Source organism: Pangasianodon hypophthalmus, chromosome 1, assembly GCF_027358585.1.
Source record: "Pangasianodon hypophthalmus isolate fPanHyp1 chromosome 1, fPanHyp1.pri, whole genome shotgun sequence".
NCBI classification, from domain to species: Eukaryota; Metazoa; Chordata; class Actinopteri; order Siluriformes; family Pangasiidae; genus Pangasianodon; species Pangasianodon hypophthalmus.
The window spans coordinates 5,659,353-5,684,707 of NC_069710.1; the positions used below are offsets into that span (position 1 = coordinate 5,659,353).

At 38.4% G+C, this 25,355-nt stretch overlaps 1 protein-coding gene across 4 annotated transcripts in view; it reads left to right on the plus strand.

Moving 5' to 3' along the window:
* The window catches only part of xylb (xylulokinase homolog (H. influenzae)), a 51,548-nt gene extending 31,077 nt beyond the window's left edge, over nucleotides 1-20,471 (plus strand). For 2 of the 4 annotated variants that reach the window (XM_053236289.1, XM_034309069.2), the window contains exons 17-19: nucleotides 2,257-2,344; nucleotides 10,478-10,572; nucleotides 18,375-20,471. In XM_053236289.1, coding sequence (XP_053092264.1) covers nucleotides 2,257-2,344; nucleotides 10,478-10,572; nucleotides 18,375-18,464 — 273 coding nt within the window. In that variant the 3' untranslated portion in view covers nucleotides 18,465-20,471. The remainder of the gene's footprint in view (nucleotides 1-2,256; nucleotides 2,345-10,477; nucleotides 10,573-18,374) is intronic. The other 2 variants (XM_034309070.2, XR_008302168.1) reach the window with 2 other exon arrangements.
* Nucleotides 20,472-25,355: the final 4,884 nt, after the last annotated feature.

The window sequence follows — 25,355 nt, forward strand, 5'->3', positions numbered from 1 at the left end:
AATGCATGAAAGGATTTCATCAATTTAGGTACTTCCCTGCTACAATCTGCTGAATGTCAAATGAAAGTAGAGTAAAATTAGCAAAAAAAAAAAATTCCTTTTCTTAGACAGTGAAGGTTGCACAAAATATAGGCTTATCTTTATTAGATAGAGACTGAACCCATGTTTTTTCCTTAATGATAGTGATGGAGTGCTGTTATCCCTCCAAATATATATATATATTATATTCTATGGTGGTAAGACATCACATTACTTAAGCCGAAAACAAGATTTAATGCAGATGTAGTTATTCCTTGTATAAATGTAGTTAATTTATAACACTTTACATATATAAAGAGAATATTTTGCACTAGTACATTGCTTATGCTGTCAAACCACACTGAGCAAACATGGTGTCAGTTTTTGTTTTGTCTCAATACTAAATTGCTTTGGATTTGTATTGAAGCAGGGCCTGTGCACTTAAGTGTACAAATGTAACTTGAATTTGAGGCTATTTCCATTTATACTGGATTAAACCATCTAGTAATTCCATCCATTTTTATAGTCCCCTGTTTCAACTGGAAAGTTGGCTGCCCCTGTTTTTTTTTTGGTCAGTTGTGTGTTGTTGCATCATGATTTTGTGTGCTAGCGACCTAACACAAGGTCTACATTTTATTCCAGCATTTGCGTTCTGGAAATGGTGTGTCAATGTCAGTAAAAATCAGATTATAATGGGGCTGAAGAATCAAAAATGACAAAAAAAAATGAGGTATAAGATATGGCTGTTTAAGGCAATCACCTAACCTGAACCCCACTGAGCAACAAGCAGAAAATGAAAATGCCTGCATTACAGGTATTATAGATATGACTGAACGACTTACAATTACTCTGGAAAAAAGCAACTAAGCAGCTGGGGGTTAAGAGCTTTGCTCAAGGACTCAGAAGTGGAAGCTCGGTGGTTCTATGATCCCTGTATAGTTCAGCTGAATCTCACACCTTTTTCTGACAATGTTAACATGTAACAGCACTTGTATTTTCTAAGCATGCACATTTAAACCCTGTTGGAGTATGCACTAGAATTCATATTATACAATATACATTATGTGGATACAGGAGGCATGATGGTATCTCACATATCTCACAGATTCAGGGTCACTAGGTGAAACCTGAGAGCATGCTACAGTCTATGTGTAAATGGTCAGAAGTGAAGGTGTATTATCTGTGTTGTCAGAAGTGAAGGTGTATTATCTGCAGTCATACAGTATGCATATGTTACAGATCCACCGTGACCCTATCCAGGAGCTTCACAACCACATTTTTTGTACTAGTCGACCAGTAATTTAAAGAAAAGTCGTCAGATTGTCATATTTTCTCTAGGGAAGGCATTAAATGTTCCAGGTTATGACACTTTCTAGGCTGTTTTATTTGCAGAGCATCAGCAGAGAACACATCAAACCACAATTAACAGCCAAACACAGGCTACAAATTAAATTTCCAGCTTCAGTGCTTTTTTAGGCTACATTGTTAACAATGAAAGACAAAACTTATACTATATGACACTATTTAATAGTGTATTGCACCACATTGCACTATTTAATGACATACCAATTTTTGAAATGCACTCGTGTGGATGAAATCATTGATTCTGAAAATGAGAGCACAGCAGGGTGGGATAACTCTTTATAGCTTCGTAATGGATGGAGAAGGCAACGACTGCAGCAGCAGCAGCAGCATGGAGGTTTCCCGGGGATGTTCAACTCTTGCCTCTGTAGCATCTGAAAATGTGTTTGGAGCCAATTTTAAGATCAACTGCACTATGCGGGGGAAAGTCATTTTTTAAAAATAATTTCTTTGGCCTTAATTGAACAGAAACACTTTGTTAACACTTTGCATAAAGTGGAGGGCTGTATGCAAGTTTTTTAATCTCCCACCTGCTCCCATAAGAATTCCTCCTGCAGTTATTTTTGTCTTGTCCTTTAAAGCTAAATAAAATGTAAATAATGCACTGGGGCATAGTGAATTCAGTTGTTACAGTTATTGTTACAGCAGTGTGTTAAAGAGCACTTTCAGAGCCACGGGTTGCACATCACTTCATTCTATTCACTCATAGTTTTGTGCATCTACACAACTCATTCATTCATTCATTCATTCATTCATTCATTCATTCAAGAGGTTTAGACGGCATTCGTGATGGCATCATCTATGTAAATCAGTGTTCCACCTTTGTGAATGAGGTCGTGTCAGGAATATAATCATGACCTCTTCTCAATGACACAGGTTCTGTCTGACGTGTTCAACGCTCCAGTGTACACCATCGACGTGGCCAACTCTGCGTGTCTTGGCTGCGCCTACAGAGCTGTGCATGGTAGGATTATCTCTTACTATATATGAACAGCAAGCTTATCTCCCTTGATCGTTCTTATTGAAAAACGTCAGCACAACAGCTGCAGTGTAAATGTCAAATATTTAACACTTGATCACAACAGTAGTGTAGATAAGTGATTACGCTGTGTGGGCTTGATGCTATGAAGACTTTACAGCTTCATTTCCCAATCGTTTGTCTCACTCAGCTTTCATTTGTGTTTATCATCTAACTCTTCTGGGCATCCTTTGTGTCTTTGTGTGTTGACTCAGATATATAGACACACCGATTTATTCCTTGTGAATGCTTGGTTATAATTCATGTTAGGGTGCTACGCCTTGTCATGGCTGCACTCAAGACAGACTCATCAATCTGATTAGACTAATATGACTTGACGGAGAGTGTCGTTTAAAAGCATCAAGCCTGAGTAAGCCATTTGGAGCGTTCACCAAGATCCGCTCAATCGCATGTTATACACCCTATTGCTTAATTGCTATAATGGAACAGGGCGCTTTAAATTCTTGAGTAATACTATAATTATTCTTTTATTATTCAATCTGTTGTTCACATTTTTTTCCCTGACAGGGGTTTAGCAATGCTTTCCCATTTGCATGTAGTGTTAATGTGTCACCCTAAGCACTCTCGTTATTAGAAATAAAAGCTTGCCTGAAAAGCAGCTTTCACTCTTGCTTTTGTACTGTTGCTTTATTAATTCTCTTGAAGCTTTGGTTAATTAAAAGGGAAGGAGAAACAGACCGAATGATTTGACAGGGGAAAATGCCATGCCTTTTCTTTAGAGACCGCTGATGCATCTAAACTCATGACCTCCATGTTGGTCCACTGAATGAATGCTATCACTGCACAGAGCTGATATGTGTGTGTGTGTGTGTGTGTGTGTGTGTGTGTGAGTGTGTGTGTGTGTGTGTGTGTGTGTGAATGTGAGAGACAGAGTGTGTGCATGACCGTATGCCTTTTGTTACTGTATTTTCAGCTACATACAATATATGAATACAGTATTCACCAAATTCTCAACATTACATGTCCTATTTCCATGCTCTTATATTTTTATTATTTTTTAGTAGATAATAAAGTGTTTTCCACTATTTTATTACCTCTTTAGCATAAGTGGTGGCCCCTTCAAAACTGCATTCCTGTTTTGCATATTAGTGTTTTAATTCAGATTTATTTTGTTTTTACTTAAACATGTATTGATACCATATTGGGTCAGTACCATTGAGTCAATGATAGTGTTAACCTCTATAACAATGTAAAAGGTTCAGCAATGAAGATATTACAACAGTGTAAGATTTGACAATGTAAGATTTTTTCTACAGTGTAAGATTCAGCAGTGTAAGCTTCTGTCTGACAGTTCTGTCATTTTAAGATATTGCGCTATAAATTTAAAGACTCTCTTGGGGGTAAAGCACTTTTTAATACTTGCAAGCAACCTCTAACATATCTCCAGTGTCATGCTAATAACGTATTTATTACACTAATTAATTTTTGCCAAAATCATCAGATCATGTAATTCGAAGGTCTTGATTTGCCTATGTAACTATTATATACAGTTCTATGTCAGAGTCCACCCTTTTGTTTTCAATCATGTGGCCATTCCGTACTTATGGTTAATTATTTAGTGGCAAACAATAATGATGGGAAAATGTACAGTACATGACTATGTATATATTGCTTTCATCCTGAAAAAGGAAACGGTGAAGTGCTGAAATATTCAGCATGTAACAGAGCGTGACTCTGCAGTCGATTAATCCAAACAGCTTCATATGAGCTGCAGTGTCTAACATCCTAATCACTGGTGTCATCAGGCACATATAATTACACGTTACATGACTCACTGTAGTGATTCAGAGGGGTTTTAACACGGTTCTGTGGTATTCAATTAAAATTTGTAAAGGTCCAGCTAAATTGCTTGCTTACAAAAATCTGGTTAAACAACTAACATGACTGAACGGTGACAACAGTCACCTTTTAATGCTGAGCCATTAATGGTTGTGTTTTGTTTCTCAGTGGAACCTGAAGTTCCACTGAGAGGAGAAATTGAAAACAGATGAGACATTCAAAACAGATGAGACATCTGTTTTGAACATGATGTGGGGAGAATAATCCCATACTTCTCTGTCCATTCTGCTTTTGTTGTTGCCTTTTTTTTTTTTTTTTTTTTCAAAGGAGCAATGTCATTAGTTTGCTAATCAGACCAGAGTGTGTAAGTAAAATGAAAAATCTCTGAAAAGTCTGTGAAAACTCTCCCCTTTCTGACTTAATGTTCATGTTCCATCTTGGACTGAGCCTCATTTGTCAAATCGGATAAGAACAAATTTATTCACAAATCATTCACAAGAGGGTTGCCACAAAGTTGGAAGCGCACAATTGTATACAATGTCGTTGTATGCTGTTGCATTACAATTTCCCTTCACTAGAGGTAAGGGCCCCAAACCCCTTCCAGCATGACAATGCCCCTGTGCACAAAGCGAGCTCCATGAAGACATGGTTTGCCAAGATTGGTGTGAAAGAACTTCAGTAGCTTGCACAGAGCCCTGACCTCAACCCCACTGAACACCTTTGGGATAAATCAGATCACCCAACAATACTTCAGGAGCTCATTAATTCTCTTGTGGCTGAATGAACAAATCCCCACAGTGACACTCTAAAATCTAGTGGAAAGCCTTCCCAGAAGAGTGGAGATTATTATAACAGCAAAGAAGAAACTACTCTGTATTAATGGTTTTGGAATGGCATATTAAACATGCACAAATGGGTGTGAGGGTCAGATATACATATACCTTTGGCTATATAGTGTATAAGAGACTCACTAATGTGACCCACAATTGATAGATAATAGCCTGCAATAAAATTATTATATACAGATTTTGCTGTCAAGTTTAAATCAATTATTAATTTCAATTGCAAGCACATTCATACAAATGTAATGAAAATTTTGTTTCATATTAATTACTTGGAAAAAAAGCAATCCAAAACAATCCATGAGTGAAGACAAATATTCAATTAGGACAAAAGAAATGGTACCCTATAAAAGGAGGAAGAGTTAGTGTTAGTTAAAAGATTGATGCCCACTGTTCCTGTTGGATTAATGCAGCAGTGGCACATCTCTAGTTTCTGACCATTTGGGGGGAAATGGCCTTATGAGACATAAGAGACAGCAAATTGATATTAAGGACTGAGTCTCACTGACTGTGCCATTAGCTAAAACCTCAAATGGATGACACATCAACTTAATCATGCCTTTTCTGGATCCTTGCTCTAATTCCTCATCTGGTCTTATCATAATCTAGCTGCATAGACATGAGACGAGGCTGATGAGGGCACTAAGGTTGTTAATTAAAAGCTAAAGCAGCTCCTAGGTTTGAAATGATTGAGCAACGGAGAATGGCGTTCAGGTTGGCAGGTTGGCAAGTTCACTTTTATGTTCGGCACTTGGTTTTATTCATTCGTGTTATTTATTAATTTCTTCTGTGGCCATCAGTAGTGTAGAATAGAGATGGGTGTCAGTGGTTCATCATAATAAACCACTGTCTCAATTTCTCCTTGAGTTGATTGCATTAGTATCAGTATTGCTCTTGTGTCAGCCTTAATGGCTAGAAAGATAGATGGGAATATTGAGAACAGTGAAGGTTCTCACTGTTGAGTGCCCCTATCTCTGAATTGGTTCTGCCTTCATTACTGTAACTAAATCTCATAGGGCTTCTAGTCCCAAACAACTTGAAGTGTAATCTCAGATACACCTGACTTATTATGAACTCTAGCTCTCCCTTTGTATATGTTTGAGACAGTATCCTGAGGTGTGTGTGTATGTGGGTTACTTTAGTCATTACTGAAGTCAGTTGCACAGATTCAGTGTCTAAGCTGCTACCATTACAGAATACAGCATTCTGGACCATATTTATACAGGGAAAGAAATGGATGTTCTTCAGTGGACCTACTTGAAAAAATGAAGGTGCTCCTGAAATGGTGTGAAGGCTGTTATTTGATTCTGTATGTTGGCATATTTTCTTTTGAAATAGGAAGACAGATGTCCACAATAGCCAAGATCGTTTCAGATACAGTATGCCACACCTGCCACTGATTTCAAAACAGACTCAACAGAGGCTTAGCAAAATAAGATCATACAAGTTTAAATAGTAGCTGCTTTCAATTCCTACTGCTAACTGCCTATTGCGACTTGGTATCAGGCTGTGGGTCAGCAGTTTTTTGTACCTCTTCCCCATGGCAGTGAGAAGAATTAGGCTATACATGGGGGAGTATTGAGAAGCAAGCTTTTTTGGAACTCTCACTCTAACACGCACACAAAACACACACATTTGCCTTCATATACCTTCATATATAGCCTGCTCATTCGCTGTTTCATATTCAGATATAGACACGTCTAATAAACACACAGCTGTGTGTCACAGTGCATAGACCATCACATTTAGTGCTGTCCTCAGTGGATGTGAATATTTTAGCCCCGATATTTGGAGGGAGAATGACCACAGACCCACACATACAGTATAAACTCCCAGCGTCTTTACAATATTCAAGGAATTGTTTGGAAGGAGAATAACTTGCAGGTAGCTGCACAACCATAACTACATGAATACCCCTTGTTTGATGGTAACTTGCTGTTATTGTATAGGCATAGCTGCAGGGACTGGACAAATGGGTCCTAGAGAGCATTTGATTGGATTGAATAATTGGATTCAAATTGGATTACAGGATTCATCATCAAATTTCTAACAGTTTTTCACAGTATCACATTTTTGTGACTTTTTAAATATACTGTATATTGACATATAAGAGACTCGTACAAAAGTTCTAAACAGCAATTGTGATTTGATGGGGACTTTAAGTAAAAACTAATTATAATCAAGTGTTCATAAAACTAATTATTTTGCTATAAACAACAAAAATGTTCGTAGATTGGCTTTAAACAATAATACCTTAATTTCAATTGCAGAAGTGAGTCTTCACATAGCAAAGTCACACTTTATGATGTCAGCTACCTTAATTAGTGGTAGCTACAGACAACAATCGGCTAACAATCAGGGCTGTTACAATTAATTTCCATGGTATTTGCCTATTTAAAGTAAAGAAAAAACACATTTGAAGGTTTAAGATCCCATGTTTTATTATTTTTCTGCCAATATACTATGAAGTCTCAGCCTCAGATACTCCACCCACACTAGTGTTTTAGTGAGTCATGCACAGTGTTTATAATAATTGATTAATTGTATTGAATTTAAATTAAATATAGAGTGCTGTGAAAAAAGTGTTTGCTCCCTGTCTGATTTTCTGCATTTTTGCATATTTTTAAAGTAAATGTCATCAGGTCTTCCACTAAAACCTAATAATGCATTAAAAGGGACCCTGAATGACAAAGATTACCCTGATTTGATATACATTTCTTGACATGTTTATTAAAGAACATTATGCAACACCTAATGCGTCTTGTCCCCCTAAGACACAAGAACTAGTCACACCTCCTTTAACTGCACTTCAGCTTCAGTTTCTGGACACAGGGCCCAACATTCTCCTGTAGAATTCTCTGATACAGAGCAGAAATCATGGTTCCTTCAGTGCACATCCCAAAGCATCCCCAAACCATATCACCACTGTGCTTGACTGTTGGTATAAGGTTCTTACTATGAAATTCAGTGTATGGTTTTGGCCAGCCATAACAAGGCCATGTAGGCCAAAAGTTCCAGTTTTGATTAATCTGTCCACAGAACATTGTTCCAAAACTCTTAAAGATCAGGTGCTTCTTGGCAAACTTGAGACAAGCATTCAGGTACTTCTTAGTGAGTAATTCTGAAGGAAATCAGGGAAGAAAGTGTTGCAGAGATGTGCGTTGGTGGCACGGATGCACTGGAATTTCTATTCTACCAGACAAGAGGCACTTTTTCACGCCTGAAGATGGCATAATTTATATATTACACACAAGAAATGAAAAAAATTGTCAGTTTTCCTGCTAGCCTCTCTCTATAGTAGGGTACTACAATCCACAATAAAATCTGAACAATGTGAAAAATGTGCACAAATTCAGAAATTCTGAGGGGGACAAATACTTTTTCTCAGCAGTGTATCAACAACACATGTCTCTTAAAAGTGATATTCAGTGTAGTAGTTAATTGCAGCAGGCACCTGTTTGAGCCTCCCCTGTGTCTGAAAGGGGTGGGGGGGGTGGGGGGGGGGGGGGGGGGTGGGGGGGGGGGGGGGGGGGGGGGGGGGGGGGGGGGGGGGGGGGGGGGTGGGGGGGGGGGGGGGAGGGGGGGGGGGGGGGGGGGGGGGGGGGGGGGGGGGGGGGGGGGGGGGGGGGGGGGAGGGAGAGATTATAAAATATTACTGTAAGTACTCTACTGGAAACAAAATTTGGTGATAATATTAGGATATTGCCTCCTTGTGATTTTCCTGCATAATGTAGTTCCACTTCTAATGTTTGCTCTGTCTGTGGCAGCATTAGAGGATAATTGGGCTCATTAATATTCAAAAGGATTTCAATACTAAATCATTAATATCAAAATGCATTCCAGTACTAAGGCAATTAATATTTAAATGTAATTTTAAAGGAATTTGACAGCAGTAATTACTGCATGGGGCACTATAAAATTAACAACTTGCATTGAATTAGCAGCATAGCTAGTTAGTGATATCAGCCGACTAACAAGTTGGCCGTCTGGCTCAAGGTTGCCAGGACTTCTTGGGGAAAAAATACCCAAGAGAACCCAATGACCATTCAAAACTACCCTAATTGTCCAAAAAATTGTACATTGTCAAAACTCAAATCTGATCCTCCCAATCTTTGAATTAAACTCCAAAATCACTGTAATACATTCATTCATCTTCATGAACTGTTTACAGGGCTGCAGTGAATCCAGAGTCCATCACAGGGCATGACTGCATTAGATACAAATATATTTAAATAAGTAACATCATCTTGCAAAACATTGATATAATTAATGTTCATTGTTCATAATGTTCATCATCAATGTACACGAAACGTCCAATCCATGACGCCGTCATAAACAGCCCAATTCAAAGTAAAAAACATGGATTTGGCATGCCTGGCCTGCTGGTATCAGAGGGAGTGATGGACATGTAGAATGTGAATATTTCATAGCAGGTCATCCTGGCTGGGACTTTTGAAGTTACAATTTGAAAACCCAGTAAGCTGTGGTAATAAATTCTAGTTAAAAAATATTGGTTATGTAAAAAGACCCTAACATTGCTTCAACATCACTTTGCATAGTAGCTGCTGTGTGTGCAAATATGATCAGCAATTCCTTTTTTTCACCTGTCTCTGTGTACCTCTTTTTTTAAACTTTGGTAATGTTTTTACGTTTAACTTTTTTTAACTTTTCATTTTTTTTTAAAATTATGTCATAATAATTGCCATTAGCTATTTGTCTCAGTGACTTCAGTGTTATTACTAGTCTGAATTAATACACCCTCTGCCTGGCTGTTCTAGACACTGCTGGTTTCGGATAATTCCTGCACCACTGCATCATCTTGCATTTACACACGAACACTTTCCTTTACTGTTTACTGCTGACTGTGCTGCTTTTATATTCCGCTCCTCCTGAAAGGAAATGAATCATGGTTCAGCATGACTGAATTAACTTATACCTCCACCAGATCGATCTCATTCCTCAGCCCGGTTTATTCTATTTCATTCAGTCGTTCCAGTATTTAGTCGATATTGCATGGTGTGCATGTGATTTATGTTTTCAAGGTGCTTCAGTTTGAGCTTTACCTGTCCATTGCATATTTGTGGGTTGCTTGACGTGACCCATAAATATGCAACATTGAAAACATTGACATGTCACCCAAATCATGACTGAAAATGAAGACATTTTCCAGCTCATGGATCAGGTTTCCCTTTCACTATTCATCACCATGTAGCCTCAGTTTCCGGGCGCATTCTCAAATCCTCACCTCAACTATACTATTTTCCAAATTTCATTTCTGCTGCAACCAGTGAGCAGAGAAAAATGTCAGATATACTGAAGGTCAACTAACACACAAAGGAAACTGAACGTGAAGACAGTTCAGTCTTTGAAAATGCATGTGAAGCCTCTGTGCACTTTTCTAATGCTTTGCTTTTTTGCTGATTTTTTTTTTCCCTAGGACTAGCTGCTGAAATGGGAATGTCATTTGCAGAGGCAGTGAGAGAAGCCCCAGGAGCACAGCTTGCAGTGAGACCAACCCCAGGAGCTGAAAAGGTATGCCAATACAGCCAGCATCACACCCCAGACCAGCTCAATTTCCAGCTTTAGATCAACTAAAAATTAAATTCACCTATTGATCCAATGGAAGAATTTAATTGTAAATGTTCTGTTGGAAAGACTGGCTTGCTCTACTGTTGTACACTCTTGGTTTAGTGCACTCCAACAGTTTAATGTACAGAATATCTATGTGATTTTTTTTTTATTTGGGATTCCAACATGTCTAGTATATTCTAGTCGATGTTAGATGGTCAGTATACATAAATATTCACTATATGAACTGTATTTTAGGAGCCTTTGAGGGCTGATATAATACAATACATACATACATACATACATACAGTGTGCTCTATAACTGGATTTAATAAGGATTTAATATGTGAGTATAAAATAATAGCCATAACATTGTTCTGAGATTATTTAAGACCATAGATCCATGTAGACTGTACAACATGCATTTTAAACAGTTTTTTTTTTTTTTTTTTTTTTTTTTTTTTTTTAATAATTTCTTTCATGTTGGCATTATACACTCCTGGGTAAAAATAAAATAAATGGGCCAAACCCACAGTGGAAAATATTAAGCTTTTAATGGTCTCAAGAACAAATCATTGGTCAGAAAATTAGCAAGAATTAAACAAATGCGCTCCTGAGAGCTCCTGTTCCGTCATTTGCTCATTTACTTTTGCTGCATTGGACTGTTGGGGAAAAGCAAGAAACGGTGAAAGTCTTCTTGTACACGAAGGTAAAATCATGATAATGATTAAAATGTTTGATGTAAAATTCAAACTAACACATATCTAGGTGTATAAAATTGTCCCAAAATATCTTCTGGGATTTTTTTTTCGTAAAGATTACTCATTATTTGGTTATCTGCCACACCTGATGCAGCCCATCAAGGGCCATAAGGCTTAAACATTTAAAGAAATCAGAGGAAAAAGCTCTTCCATACTAACTTCCTTTATCTATTTGTTTAATTCTTGATAATTTTCTGACCAATGATTTGTTGTTAAGACCATTAAAAGCTTATTATTTTGCCATTTGGGGCTTGGCAAATTTTCTTTTTCCCAATATATATATATATATAGGCTGTTATATGTATTGTAATGCACATAGTATTATAATAATATACCTGAATGATTACACTGCTTCACTTCATACAAGCACAAAACCCACACTAAATTATAAATAATATGCTTATATAGTGTAATCCAGTCTGTTAAAAGAAGGCAGGATGTACACCCATATGGGAAGACTATGGTGCAGCAGACTTGTGAAGTGTGGCTTTATGATTCATTAAGGATGAATTTTTGCAATTGGTGATGATGATGATGATGATGATGATGATGATGAGAACGGTAATAATATTAATTCTAATAATGGCATGTTAATGGTGTAACCACTTCAGTGATTTAATTATATCAGGAAATAACACTTGTACGGATCGTTAGCAAACTCTCATTTCAGAACTATAAAAGTAAATCAAAGACTGGCCGTTGTGTTCATGAAACAGATCTACTGCATTAACATATAAACCACAGTAATGTTGTTATCCACACATTAACTTAGAAACTAGGATGAAACACTTTGTATAAGGCAGCGCAGTTTACTTAACGCCTCCACTTTAATGCCCTTGTATCACTTTTTGTTTTCGAACTCCTTTTCTGAGCAAGATCTGCAATGCTATTCTGCTATTCTGCTATTCTGATCATGTTTTTCCTGTTCGTGACAGCTGTTGAGATCTGCCTTGAGATGGCGTGATGGCTTCATTTGGCGAATGTCTAAAACAAGAATATTTTTTGTCATTTTTCTGGAACAACATGACAGAGGTTAACTTGAACATAAATCTCATCATTATGCATGAGTTTGCCACTGACAGCTCAACAGCAAACATTGGAATTGTTTTTATTGTTTTATGCTGCTGCTTTTTCTTCTTTCATTGCTGAAGGTCAGTCCTTCAGTTCAAGAAAATGGTGTTTCTTTATTTAAGAGCACGTCAGAAACATAGCAGTTCACTGATGGATCTGCTGGGATGGTTAGTGTTAACCATAGTGATGTCGATGTCACCGCAAAGGTAGTGATATGTGTAGTTTCCCACGAGAGCATCCAAAGGAAGTGTGGCTGCTCTCAATTTCCATAAGGAGTAAACACGAAAAGTCCTCAGCGCTGATCAAAACAATACAGAATGCTCATTGGAGTTATGTATTTGTCAGGATTTTGTTTTATTGTGAAAATTCAATTCAGTTTTAATGGTATTGCTGTTTTAACAGTAGATATTGGCACAAAGGCTCAAGGTTCTTTATTTGTCACATACATGTTACATACATGTGATGTAATGTAGTGAAATGTTTTTCCTTAGTTCCACGTCCCACAGTGTAACACTGAACAGAACAACAATGAGCTAGATATACACACATAATAAAAACAGAATATAATAAAATCTAGTAGACTATATGATAGCAGGCTTTAGAGGAACGTAATGTATAGAATATGAATATACATAAATATAATATGTTAAAAAAAGCAAATATACAGAGCTGTACAGTGTATAGAGTTAATATGTAGTGTACAAAAAAGATTGTTTTTTCATAGTGCAAACTGTTTGTGCATATGAGTCTGTGTGTGAGGTAGAAATACTTCAGAGTAGCTTTACAGATATTCAGATGTAGATTTAGATTCAAAATTAGCAATCCAGTGGTGGCAGTGAAAGCTTCCTGAGAAACCTTGAAAGGAACTCACAAAAGAGCCCATTCTCTTCTGGCTGACATCAGATTATATATATATATATATATATATTTACTTTTATAAAACTGTATATTACAGTCAAACAGTAGTAAATGTATTGAAATCATGTTAGACTAAGACTAAGACTAAGCACAGAACGCTGTTTATGATTACAGCAGCAGCAGTAGTACAAGTCTACAGTATCTGGGTGAGATTATCCACTGAAACCAGCGTGAGAGTTTTTCGGAAGTACAAATCTTTAGGGCATCCATGCAGGAACATCTACAACAGCAAAAAGTCAAAATGGACTTTTTCACTATAAAAGTTGCAGCAACACTGAGAAAGTGTGAAATTGGTAGTCAGTGGTTTCCTCAATTCAGCTGTGTTAAAAAATATTGTTAAAAATTACCAAATTTATCTATGAGATCCTTTTGAATAACTCACTGTGATTGGTCCATGGCTAAAGTTAATATAAAGCCAGTGGCGTTTCTAGACCATTTTGCTCACCTTTATTTCTTCTTTGCTGCTAGTGCAGTTTTGCTGTCTTGCCAGTTATTTTTCTAGTGACAATCAGGCCTTATTCTACTTCCTTCCATTTTAGCTAAATGGAAAAAAAATGCCTTCTGGTCCACATGGGAGACTTGGTCTGCCGCCTCAAGGGGTCCGCCTAGAAAATGTGTTTTTGCTTTCTTTTGAGTGCAGCTTTGCCACTGTAATCAGGCTATATACATTATAATTATTCCCCAGTTTGGGTGTGTACGGGGGGCCAAGTCATCCCCAAACCCACCAGTGCATCCAGTACAAGTGAATACAGTATGAATTTCTGCTTTTCTGCAAGATGCACCCAATGCACTCTTTTCAGTTTATTAAAAATATAGAGACATGATGTTTAAAGTAAAAATCACTATATACTATATGTGTTTCATAATCACTCTGAAAATAATATTATAGACCCTTTTAAAATCTGAGACATTAGACCGAAAGGCCACGCTACAGACCATAAATATAGAAAGAAAGGAAGGTTCATATGCTTCTAAATTTAATGTGAAGACGCAGTGAATATTTCTTCTTCAGAACAAGGTTTGGTGGTTTGTGCACTCTGACTCTGCTGATGCTGCTGCCCACTGCTGTTGCACACTGATTTCCTTCCTTATTGATTCATTAACTGTACAGTTGCTAAGAATACACCGTGCCTCCATGTGGTGTGCATTATTTAGCATGATACATAAATAACAGTGTGAGATTCAATCCATGCTTGGATACGCAATGTATGGGGTAGAACTTGGAATCATCTGCGAGAGGTGTAAATTAGAAATGTCATTTTCTTGCAGTTCATTGCATCTGCCGTGAATGGGTTTATTTTTCAATGATGGAAAGGCATAGCCATGTTGGTGCTCCACGAGCCAGAGAGTGATAAAAATGGGCCCCATTGTTCTCAAGCATTTGATTAATCCTCATAATACCATTACAGAATGTTCTGAAACCTATGGGGAAAATGAGTTCTGCGGTTATTAATTTGCTTCACTTTGCTGTGTCCTACTTCAGCGCAGCAGTTGAGTCAGTAGAGTGCATGCTACTCCAAGCTCCCTTTTGATGAAGGGTCCTCTTTGATATTTAATGGCGTTGTCGTTCTGTTTCTCTTACATGTTGAAGTCCGGTCCGGTCGCTGACTTTTTCAGGAGTCGTATTTCTGATTTCACGCTGGAATGTCGAGAGCTGTGTGGAGAGCTCTCATATTTGATTTGTAGGAAGGAACACACCTCTTGAAAATATTGGCAGGTTTAAAGAGTTTTCTAGTGATATTCTTTTGTCTAAGCTCAGTAGTTTTGGAAAGATGGTGCTGTCTGCTGACAGTTATTTGCTATGTTCAACAAAGCACAGCAGGACTGCCAGGGCTCATGTGTAAGATTCTCTCTGAAGGAAAGATTGCTGTTTATTGCATTTTTTTTAAATAATCCATAGAAGGTAAATATACAGAAAATCAAACACACCTGCCTGCCACATGCAACTTAAAGATCTGTAAAAGAAAGAGCTTGAAAACTTGTATGCTGCAAACCCATTTAGTATACACTCGCAGTAAACAAGAGCGACATGAACTTTTATTATGACGGAGATGAATTGCGTGGGTTTAATTCTGGAACTTGGAACGCTGTTGGCTTTTCTACACCTGAATCTTGTGGGATCTTGTGCCCTATTCAGTCTTTTAATTGCCCCACTTGAATCAATTACCAAGCCCAATTAATGCTTGTCATCCTGTGCCCAAAGGTGCTGCACTTCTTGGAGTTTCAGTAGCACGCAGGTGTTGTAAAACTGCAAGTTTTAATGGCATCCCTCTAGATGGAGAAAACCTTTAGAGATCTTCTTGCCAGCTCTGCGCAGACCCAAACTTGAATGATATGCTCGAGGACCCAGTTGTCCAGTAGACTGTGGAAGCAAAACATCCTTTCTGGCTATACAAATGTAAATCACAGTAGTAATCCAGTAGCCCTCTGGTGTGGTCCCTACTGAAAAGTGTGAGACTTTCTCTGGCCTTATTAAGATTGACCCTGGTGGATGGAGAGGGAGGGGAAAGGGTCCACACCAATCTTTCACATTTTAATTGGTATGTGTTTCTCCACCACATCTCTTTCTCTTACTCCATTTCTCCTCCAGTCCTGTGCCTATCACGCTTTCATATTGAGGATGCTGTTAGTGTGTAACACACTGCATATTTCTCTTGCTATGCCCCAGAGATGGGCTGCCAGAGCGTAAAATGGATAGATCGTGTCAAGGGGCGGAAAGCAATTTACCATGGGATGCAAAGGCAGAGGGAGGGAAATACGCTCTCCCTGAACTCTCATACAGATCCACCTTGGATAGACAAAATGGCTGACCTTGACATATTCATGTGGAGGTGTTTCTTTTATGTAATTCTGCAATAAGTAGCATTATTCACTCTGTATAAACTGTGCATTTAAAAAAAACAAGCCAGTAATCAAACCTGGGGTCCAAGGTAAAACATTATTTGTTGCAATATACTAATACTAAATAAAAGATAGTGTAAGATACTTGAGATATTTGTGCCTATTATGTTGTAGTTAGATACACAGAGCATATTTCAAACACTGAAAATGGATCCAAATGTGGTGACAGCTTTCAAAGTTAGTTTAATTATTACTCAGTTCTCAACCTGAAGTCACCATGACACCATGATGGACATTTGATGCCTTGTTCCCCACTAAATTTTCACAATTATTTGCGCATAATAACACTATGTCCACAGTCATTCTGTTATCATTCTACATCTATGATAATCTTTCAGTATATATCAGGATAAACAGCAGCATTCATTCACAGGTAAAGACATATTTTAAAAATGGGATTTTTGTTTACTTATTGATTTTTCCATGCTTATCTTCATCATCAGAGTCATTTCACTCTTGTACTCTTCTCCCTCTGCAGTACAGTAAGGATTTCTGCTTCTCTGTCTTATTATTTTAACTGTATGGTTGTTTATTAGGGCTGTCTTTCTATACATTATTTACTCTCCATGTTTGGAGGGTCCTCCTTATTTCTAAAGAAATTTCACATCATAATCTAATCCAGCTATTTTCCAAATAAAAATGTAGTCATGTTTCAAACATAAAAACTCTTCAGTTACGCTGCACGTTTCCTCATGGATCCCTTTTTTATTCAGGCATGACCAACATAACAAAAAGTCTAATCCTTATTTACTTAATACTTATCATGGTCATGTTATATAATTCAGGAGGCTCTTTGAAGGCTAAAATTGCAAACATAGCACATGTACAGATTTCTCATGAAGGATTTTAAAGGTCCCTTTGATATTTGAATGAACTTCAAACTCAAACATAAGGTCGGAAAGGTTTTTAATAAACAACTCAAGGCTGTTCTACTTCTCTAAAGTTCTGTTTTAAATGGATTGCAAGTTCCTGATGAAGACTCCATACAGAGTCTCCTGATAAGTTTGTTCTGATGTCCACAGTTTGAATGGTTTATGGTAATGAATTAGATCACAGATGTCAAGGATTAGGCATATACATGCTAACCACTGGGGGATAATTAAAAGCATTGAAAATATGGTCTATTCCAAGGGCAGATAATTAATTAGATAATTGGTGGTAGTTAATTATATTTGCTGTTGTTTTTAAGTGCAAAATCTAATTAAAACACTCTAAATGATCTTGCACCTCAAATGCACAGGGCACACAGTCCCATGTTTTATAAAGGTGGATATTAAACAGAGCTACAGATGACTTGCACTGAAGAGTGTGATCTAATATTAAAAATGTGATAATTCAGTATAAGTCAGTTCATAGTTCATATCGTAGTTGTTCCAACATTGAAAGGATTCGGCCATTTCTCTCCACAGAAGTGATTCAGTCTTGAGACTGGACTAATGCAAATAACTCCTGGCAGGTCTTCCCATGCGTGCCATCCGACCCTTGCAGCTGATCCAGAATACAGCTGTATGGCTTGTGTTCAATCTTCCCAAGCTGTCCCATGCCAGCACTCCCTCTACTGTAGCTGCCCGCTTCTGATTTAAAACATAGATGCTCGACTACAAATCCAAAAAAAGACCCCACACCTAACAAAAGACACTTATCAAACCCTGCTAGAATGGCATGAGCTTATCCACAGTTCCTCAGGCGTACAAGAAAGACATGCATTAAGACTCTTTTCTGTCCTGGCATCCAGACCCAGGACCCACCTCTTCACCAAGCACTTACATAAGCTCTCAAAAATACAAAAATCCCTTGACTTGTGTGTTTTTCTTGCTGTACTAACTTCTCTCTTCAGTTTTAGCTTGATCGTAATCTTAGCCCCTGATCTTTTTATAGTAGCAGGGAAGATGTGAGGATATACTTTTGATGGAGACTACAAAGCAGTTCTGTGAATCACTGTGTATAAGAGCGTAAATGTTGTCCAGCTCCAGCATGTCAAACAAATTGTTCTTGTTCATGCTGCTGAATTCAATTTCTTGTTTCAATATAATGAAAATCACATCAGTAACACACCTGGCAATTATGAAGTATGCCTTTGTGCTGTGAGTGACATTTTATTTCATGTCTCTGTAGGTTTACGGGCCTCTCCTGAAGAGATACGCAGATCTGGAAGAGAAGATTCTCAAGCACGACACAATGATTCAACACACTCAGTGTCTTTAAAGCGTCTTTCTGTTTTTAATCAGCCATGAACAGATGATGCCTTTAATGTGATTCTGTATAAAGGATGCTGCATTAGTTTTTTAGGTGGAGATATGTGTGTATTGTTTCTATGGGTGCCACACTGTTCAGTGTTAATCGTGGGCAGGAAGCAACACAGTGTGATCATTAATTTGGCCTTGACAGGTTCAAATCTATCACCGCGTCAGGTGTAAATGTTAAACCGCTATTGTGTAACATAATTCCAGTATGAGCTGTGAAATGAAGGAAAACAAAAGCTGATAGGAGCTGTGTGACTCAACCTCTCCTTCCCCTTTCTGAGATGGAGCACATATATATATGTGCGTGTGTGTCTGTGTGTGTCTGTGTGTGTGTGCGTGCGCGTCTTTCACTGATACTTTGACCTCAGGCTGTGTTCTATTAATAATAATCCATCTGAGTTTCACACATTCCCACTCACTGACACCAATGTGCCTCGGCTGCCGCTTTAAATCAATTGGTCATTACTCTCCAGCTCCTGCCTTCACGCTGCTAAATGTGAAGTGTATGCTAGTGTGCATGCATTAATGTTGCAGTTAGGCAGAGCCCTGTAATGTATTTAAGGCTACACATCGTGCATTAATTAATGTCATCACATTGCCAGTGTTTACCAATCTTTGGATCATACGTTTTGCTTTTTAGCCCCAGGAGGCATTTACTGGTGCTCATGATGATCTATTAGTGTTACACAGACCTAGCCATCAGCAGTCTAAATAAACTGGTGAATACATGAAATTATGAATGGTGACGACCCAGATACCTCAAGGTATTTTTAGTTTTGTTGCATATATGTTTTCTCTGCTTTATTCCTCTTTCCAAACTAGATGACATCAGGATATTAGATTTGATTTGTGAAACCATTCGTCATAAAGTGATGGGGCATTACGAGTTGTTCTCCTCCATATAATATATTACATAAACCTTAGTAACCAAGGACTTTCATTCTGTGTTTATTGTGCACTGCACACTTAGAACATCTCAGGAAGATGGGCTGATTGATTTTTCGTCTTAAAATGAGACTGACTGTGTGAAATATTTTTCACATTCTTGCCATTCTTGTAAGAAATGTATAAAAAAAAATCAATTAAATAGCTGGGAATGGAAATGTAGACATAAAATTCCCTCACAACAGTTTGTACTTTAACTTCCTAGTTTTGTATCTAATCCAATAAAAATGTCATTGTTTAATTATCTCACACACTTAGTATTTTTAGATATTTATTATATGATGCATGATTTTTTTGCGCAAATTTTTGTGTGTGTTTATTTTGTTTCTAAAGCAATTAGTAATCCTATAGATTCATGTAAACTTGAAGATATATTAAAGAGGTAATGAGGATGGTGGATTACTGACTGTGATTGCATTGTTTTTTACTTATGCAATCAAGGCACGACAAGCTTTCCACATGGAAGTGTTTGTTAATAAGCTACTATTTAAGCCAGTAATGTGGGTAAATAAAATGCAAATATTGCCTCTCTCTTTTTTCTTTTTCTCTCAGAAAAAGACACACAGTATACATGTGTAACATGTATTATATATAAATTGACTAACATATTGAGATAAAACTTTTCCTATAACAAATCCAATTTTTTTCACGTGATGTGCTACTACATTGAACACAGTGAAAGCGTGCATAGAATGTCAATGAACATTGAATGATGACACTGTATGTGTGATTATTTGAGCTGTGGCATGTTCAGAGTTCTAGACATGGAATGGCAAAGAAGGAGATTTTTACTTTAATGCAGCACAGAAAAGGTGCTTGCATAAGTTTTTTGATTGCATAAGTTTTTAGTGGCACTGGAACTGTTATTCCTAATTACAATTCCTGACCTTCCTAATGAGACGAATAAGACCTAAGGAGTAAATTAAGTTCTGAGTCTTTACTGCAAGTACAAGCACTGCCACAATTACTAGTTTATTTTTTCTATTTCGAACTATTAAAGTTTGAATATAAACCTGCTGGAGAGTTTCTACTAACCTTTTTTCACTACGAAAATCAATAAAATATGTAATTTTGCCAAACTTTTGCATACAACTAGAGATGTGAGCAAATGGCATATTTCCTGTTTGGAAATTCTTCCTAACAAATTGAGCCTTTTGTCTTGAGGCTGTAATGAGGCAGTAAATTTCTTTTGGCGAATCAGTCAGTGAGAAAGACAGCAGACATGAGGCTTTCACTGCTGTCACTGGTCTTTCTGTCAGAGATAGTATGTGTTTCCATTTGCTCAATTCCACTGTGAAGCTGAAGCAGATGCAGTCATCGTTATCATTCAGAGCAAATATAAAACATGAAATCAAAACACAAAGAGAGACAATAAGAATTTATGAAAATGTAAAAAAAAAAAACATATACTTATGGCAATGACAAATCACAAAAAACTTACAAGTGCGGCACAATGCAAAACAAAGGTTACGGGTCTTGTAGTAGTGGCAAGCATGGGATCTGAACTCACAATATTTTAATTGTCAGCACAGAACTAATCACTGAGACATCACTGTTTACGAGATCATCCAAGACAGTGATTAACTGGCAAACTTCAAGGTGAGGTTTACTGGCTCAACTGCATGTTCTCAACCACAGAATTTCATACCTGTACAAGGCCAAGGATCATTTGATACAAAGCTGCAGAAATGTAGCAATAAGGAAATTAAGGCTTCCAGCAGTCATTCACTGCTGGAAGCCTTAGTTCATCATTAAGAATGCCATTTTAATAAAAGAATCAGCACAATAAGGGAAAAATCTTTCTAACCAATACAACCTTTCTAACCAATTTCATTCTCACTCATTCTGCCCCTTTCACACACAATGGCTGTGCACTACAGGCTGCATCATAGAGCAAAGACACAATACATCATTATATAATCATATGAATAGGTCCTCTACCACTTCACCATCTGCACCAACCAATCATAATCAATCATATTACCATAATTCATGTAGCCCGCAAGTACCATTGTGTGATACCAAGCCGTTCTTTTCTAATTTAAGCTTGAAATGGTCTTGTTTTGTTGGAAGGTAATTTTGCTTCTTTCTAAAAATATATAAGTTTGAAATAAGCAGAATTACCTGCCAACTGAATAAGAATATTTCAAGCTTGAAATGAACAAAAATATCTAGAAAAAGGCCTAATAATCATATTTGTTGTATCATAAACTCAGTGTGAGATATCATGTAAATTTGTTTATGTTCAACACTAAGGATACATCAGTAATAGTACTAGCATTGTTCTCATACTTGTAAAAATGGTCCAATACCACATGATACTATGTGATGCAAGCCTAGTGTATGTTGTCACACTAATCAACAGACAACACAAAATGACAGTGATCTGGATATATTTTAAGATGAATGATGGCAGTCAAAGCAAAGCAAATGGCAAACTGTGCTCTGCTTAAATCAGTAGGGGTATAAATGAGTCTCATTTTCCTACAGCTCAAGCAACCTGATAAAATATCTTGTGGTGTTTAAAAAGCATTTTATTAGAAAGAGCTAGGGTGTCAGGTTAGCACCGATAGCGGCGCAGGACTACAGCACCCATCAGCCACTGCACTCCACATGTTCACATCATGCACCAAGTCATGTACCAAGTCACATGATCACGAGCCCCTGAACTATGTTTATGCCTTTGTGTAGCACTCCTTGTCTAGCATCTATTGTGAGTAGCGTCATTATCGGTTGTTGTATCCATGCCGTGCTTATTTGTATTTCATGCTTTTCTAGTTTATGTTTGTGTTTATGTTACATAGTCCTAGGCATTCATGTGTGTATCACTTTAAATAAAATACTCTGCATTTGCATCCTTCTCCAACCAATCCGTGACAGAATGCTAGACCCAACCATAGATGCGGCGGATTTGATTCAATTCATGTCTGACCAGGCCCAGCAGATCCAGGAGAACCAATGGCAGCTCAACCAAATCAACCTGGACCAGCTCCAGGCTGGGATCCCTCAAACAAATATTTGGGGGAGGGCTACAACCTGTGCATCGGCCGAGCCTAGTTGGCTGAACACAGGCAGCAGGGCAACAGCGGGGCTCATAGTAGAGGCTGAGGAAGTGGCCTCCCCAGCGCAGCTTATGCGCTAGAAGAACGGCCTCACCAGCCCAGTCAACGCCAGAGGCCGGGGCGGGCTCATAAGGTCAGCTAATGCCAGATGCCAACGAGGCAGCCTCTACAGACGAGTTAATGCGGAGGCCGATGGGGCAGCCTCAGCAGCCAGACAACACCAGAGGCCAACCGGGCAGCCTCACCAGCCCAGCTAACTCCAGAGGTTGCCAGGGTGGCCTCTACAGACAAGTTCATGTCAGAGGCCAACTGGCTGGCCTCTAGATATGAGTTCATGCCAGAGGCCGACGGGGAGGTCTCACCAGTTCAGCCAAAACCAGAGGCCAATGGGGCGGCCTCTACAAGCGAGTTCATGCCAGAGGCCGCCCAGGCGGCCTCCCAAGGGATGTTCATGTCAGAGGCCAACCAGGCAGCCACCCAAGAGGCGCCCAACCCAGAGGATGACGAGGCGGCACCACAAGCCACGCAGAAACCCGACATGGCCTCATACATTGAGTCTGCGCCGTCCTGTGACTTTGGTGAGAACGTCATTTCCCGACTTCCCTGCTCCAAGGAAATGACTTTGCACTGCACTGGGGGTTACACCACTTTGGTTCCTGCTGGCCAGAGGGAGCCTACCTTGCCTAGCAGTCCAGGACCACCTCAAAGCCGGAGTGGACGTGTTACATCTTACATCTGTCAGGTTAACACCGATAGCAGTGCAGGACTACAGCACCCATTAGCCACTGCACTCCATGTGTTCACGTCACTCACCTGATCACGAACACATTTATGCACAATGAGCACCAGTATTTAAGCCACGTTTGTATAGCTCGCCTTGTCTAACGTCTGTTGTTGTATCCATGCCATGCTCATGTGAATTTCATGTTTGTCCAGTTTATGTTTGTGTTTGTTATGTAGTCCTAATCGTTGTTCACGTGTGTATCACTTTAAATAAAATACTCCACACTTGCATCCGTTTCCGACAAATCCGTGACATAAGGCAACTCACATGAGCATGCAGAGCAGAATCAGGGAGTGTGGTCATTAAAATTGAGAAGAATTTGCCCTGAACTGCGCATACACAAAAGTCTTCTACACTTTGCTTACAAGTCAAAGCACAATTCATGGCACCTTGCACTCATTTTTAATGACCACACTCCCCGATGCTGCTCTGTGTGCTCCGGTCAGCCACCCTCGCACTCTCTATTAAAGATGCTGCTTAAAATCTGTAACATCTTCAATATAAAATTCAGCATGAAGAATTCGTTTTTAGCAGCACATGGCAGCAATCAACATGTACCAAGCGAAATAAAATTTTCCAAGATTCCTCCTGATTGCTTAATATTAATTAGGTTACTCATTTCAGTATTCCTATCGAGGAGTACCAAAAAAACGTCATACTAGGCCTGAAAAAGAATGGTATCTATGCATCCTTATTCTAGATATTTTCACTTGATATATACATATTTTTGCAGGCATATTTGCTATGTTTTGTCTTGCTGCATGTGCCAGTTTACAGCTGTGTGAGGGTCAGCTAAACACTGCTGCTAGAGATCTGTCTTTAGCTGAGGTTCTTTTGAAACGCATACCAGAGTGAGACTAGAGGTACAGCTCAGAGACCATCCCAAAAACACACTTCATTAATTCATAACTTCCTTCCATGACACACAGTTAATAACACATGCACACTGACACTCCTGTATTTCTGTATATTTATATTCAGTCACGGCTTGACATAACTGATTGGCAGCTTGATATTTACAATGATGCATGGTCATTGCCAGAAGTCCAGATTGACATGTTAAATGTTCATTTATGACAAAGCTAACGATTGCTGAGCCATTTCTATTTGGTACCCTTAGCAACAAGCACCTAAAATAGCACAAACAGTGATCAATCATGAGATGTCATTCAGGAAGTTTCCATCACCATATCTGAGTAAAACATGCATTAGAGGTATTGCAATGTGAATAAGGCAGACAATGATTGAAATAAAGCCTCAACACTAGATGTTTTTTTTTATGTGTTTTAAGTGATGTGTTCATGTCAACAGAGTTTAGCACTGAAAGTGGATTTTTGCCTCCCAAGAATAAATAATTACAGTATCCCATGCAATAAACAGGTGGAAGAGCTGAAAAAAAACATTGCAGGTGAAAGAAACAGGCTGAAACATGAGCAGAGGTTGTGGAAGAGTCGTTGTGTTTGTCAGCCTGTTGTTGTGGAGGATTAGTGGCTGGGATTCAGCATAGTCTCCCAGGGCTGAGCTTATTGACACTTAGCCACATAACACAACAGCTTCCAGTCATGGGAACAAAGATGCTGCACATCAAAGATGGAAAACAATAGTGACAGATCCCCCCATGTGAGGTCCTTTAGGATCAAACACGCTGCAGAGGGGAGCTAGATGAGAGCAGCCTTTTAATCTATTATTTCAGTTATTTTTTTTCCACTCTGTGAAACACACAAAGAGCAAAAGGTACTCTGCTATGGTTCAGGTTCTCTCCGATGATGTGACTTTTAACCTTTCTTACCTCTTATGAGAAGGAAGTGCAACAGCACTGCTACATTTACTAATAACCCTCTTTTTTGCTTGTTTTTTCACCAGGCATACCTGGATAAGGAAATCTGTTTCTTAAGCTTCATAATACAGACTACAAGCAAAGTCAATTCAAGATTAGCAAGCAGGTCAACTGGCATTGTCATTAAACAAATATGATGGCATCATCAAAATAAGAAAAACATGAAAAGAAAATAGGGAAATAAATGTAATATATGACTACAATGTAATAAAGCATATTATACCC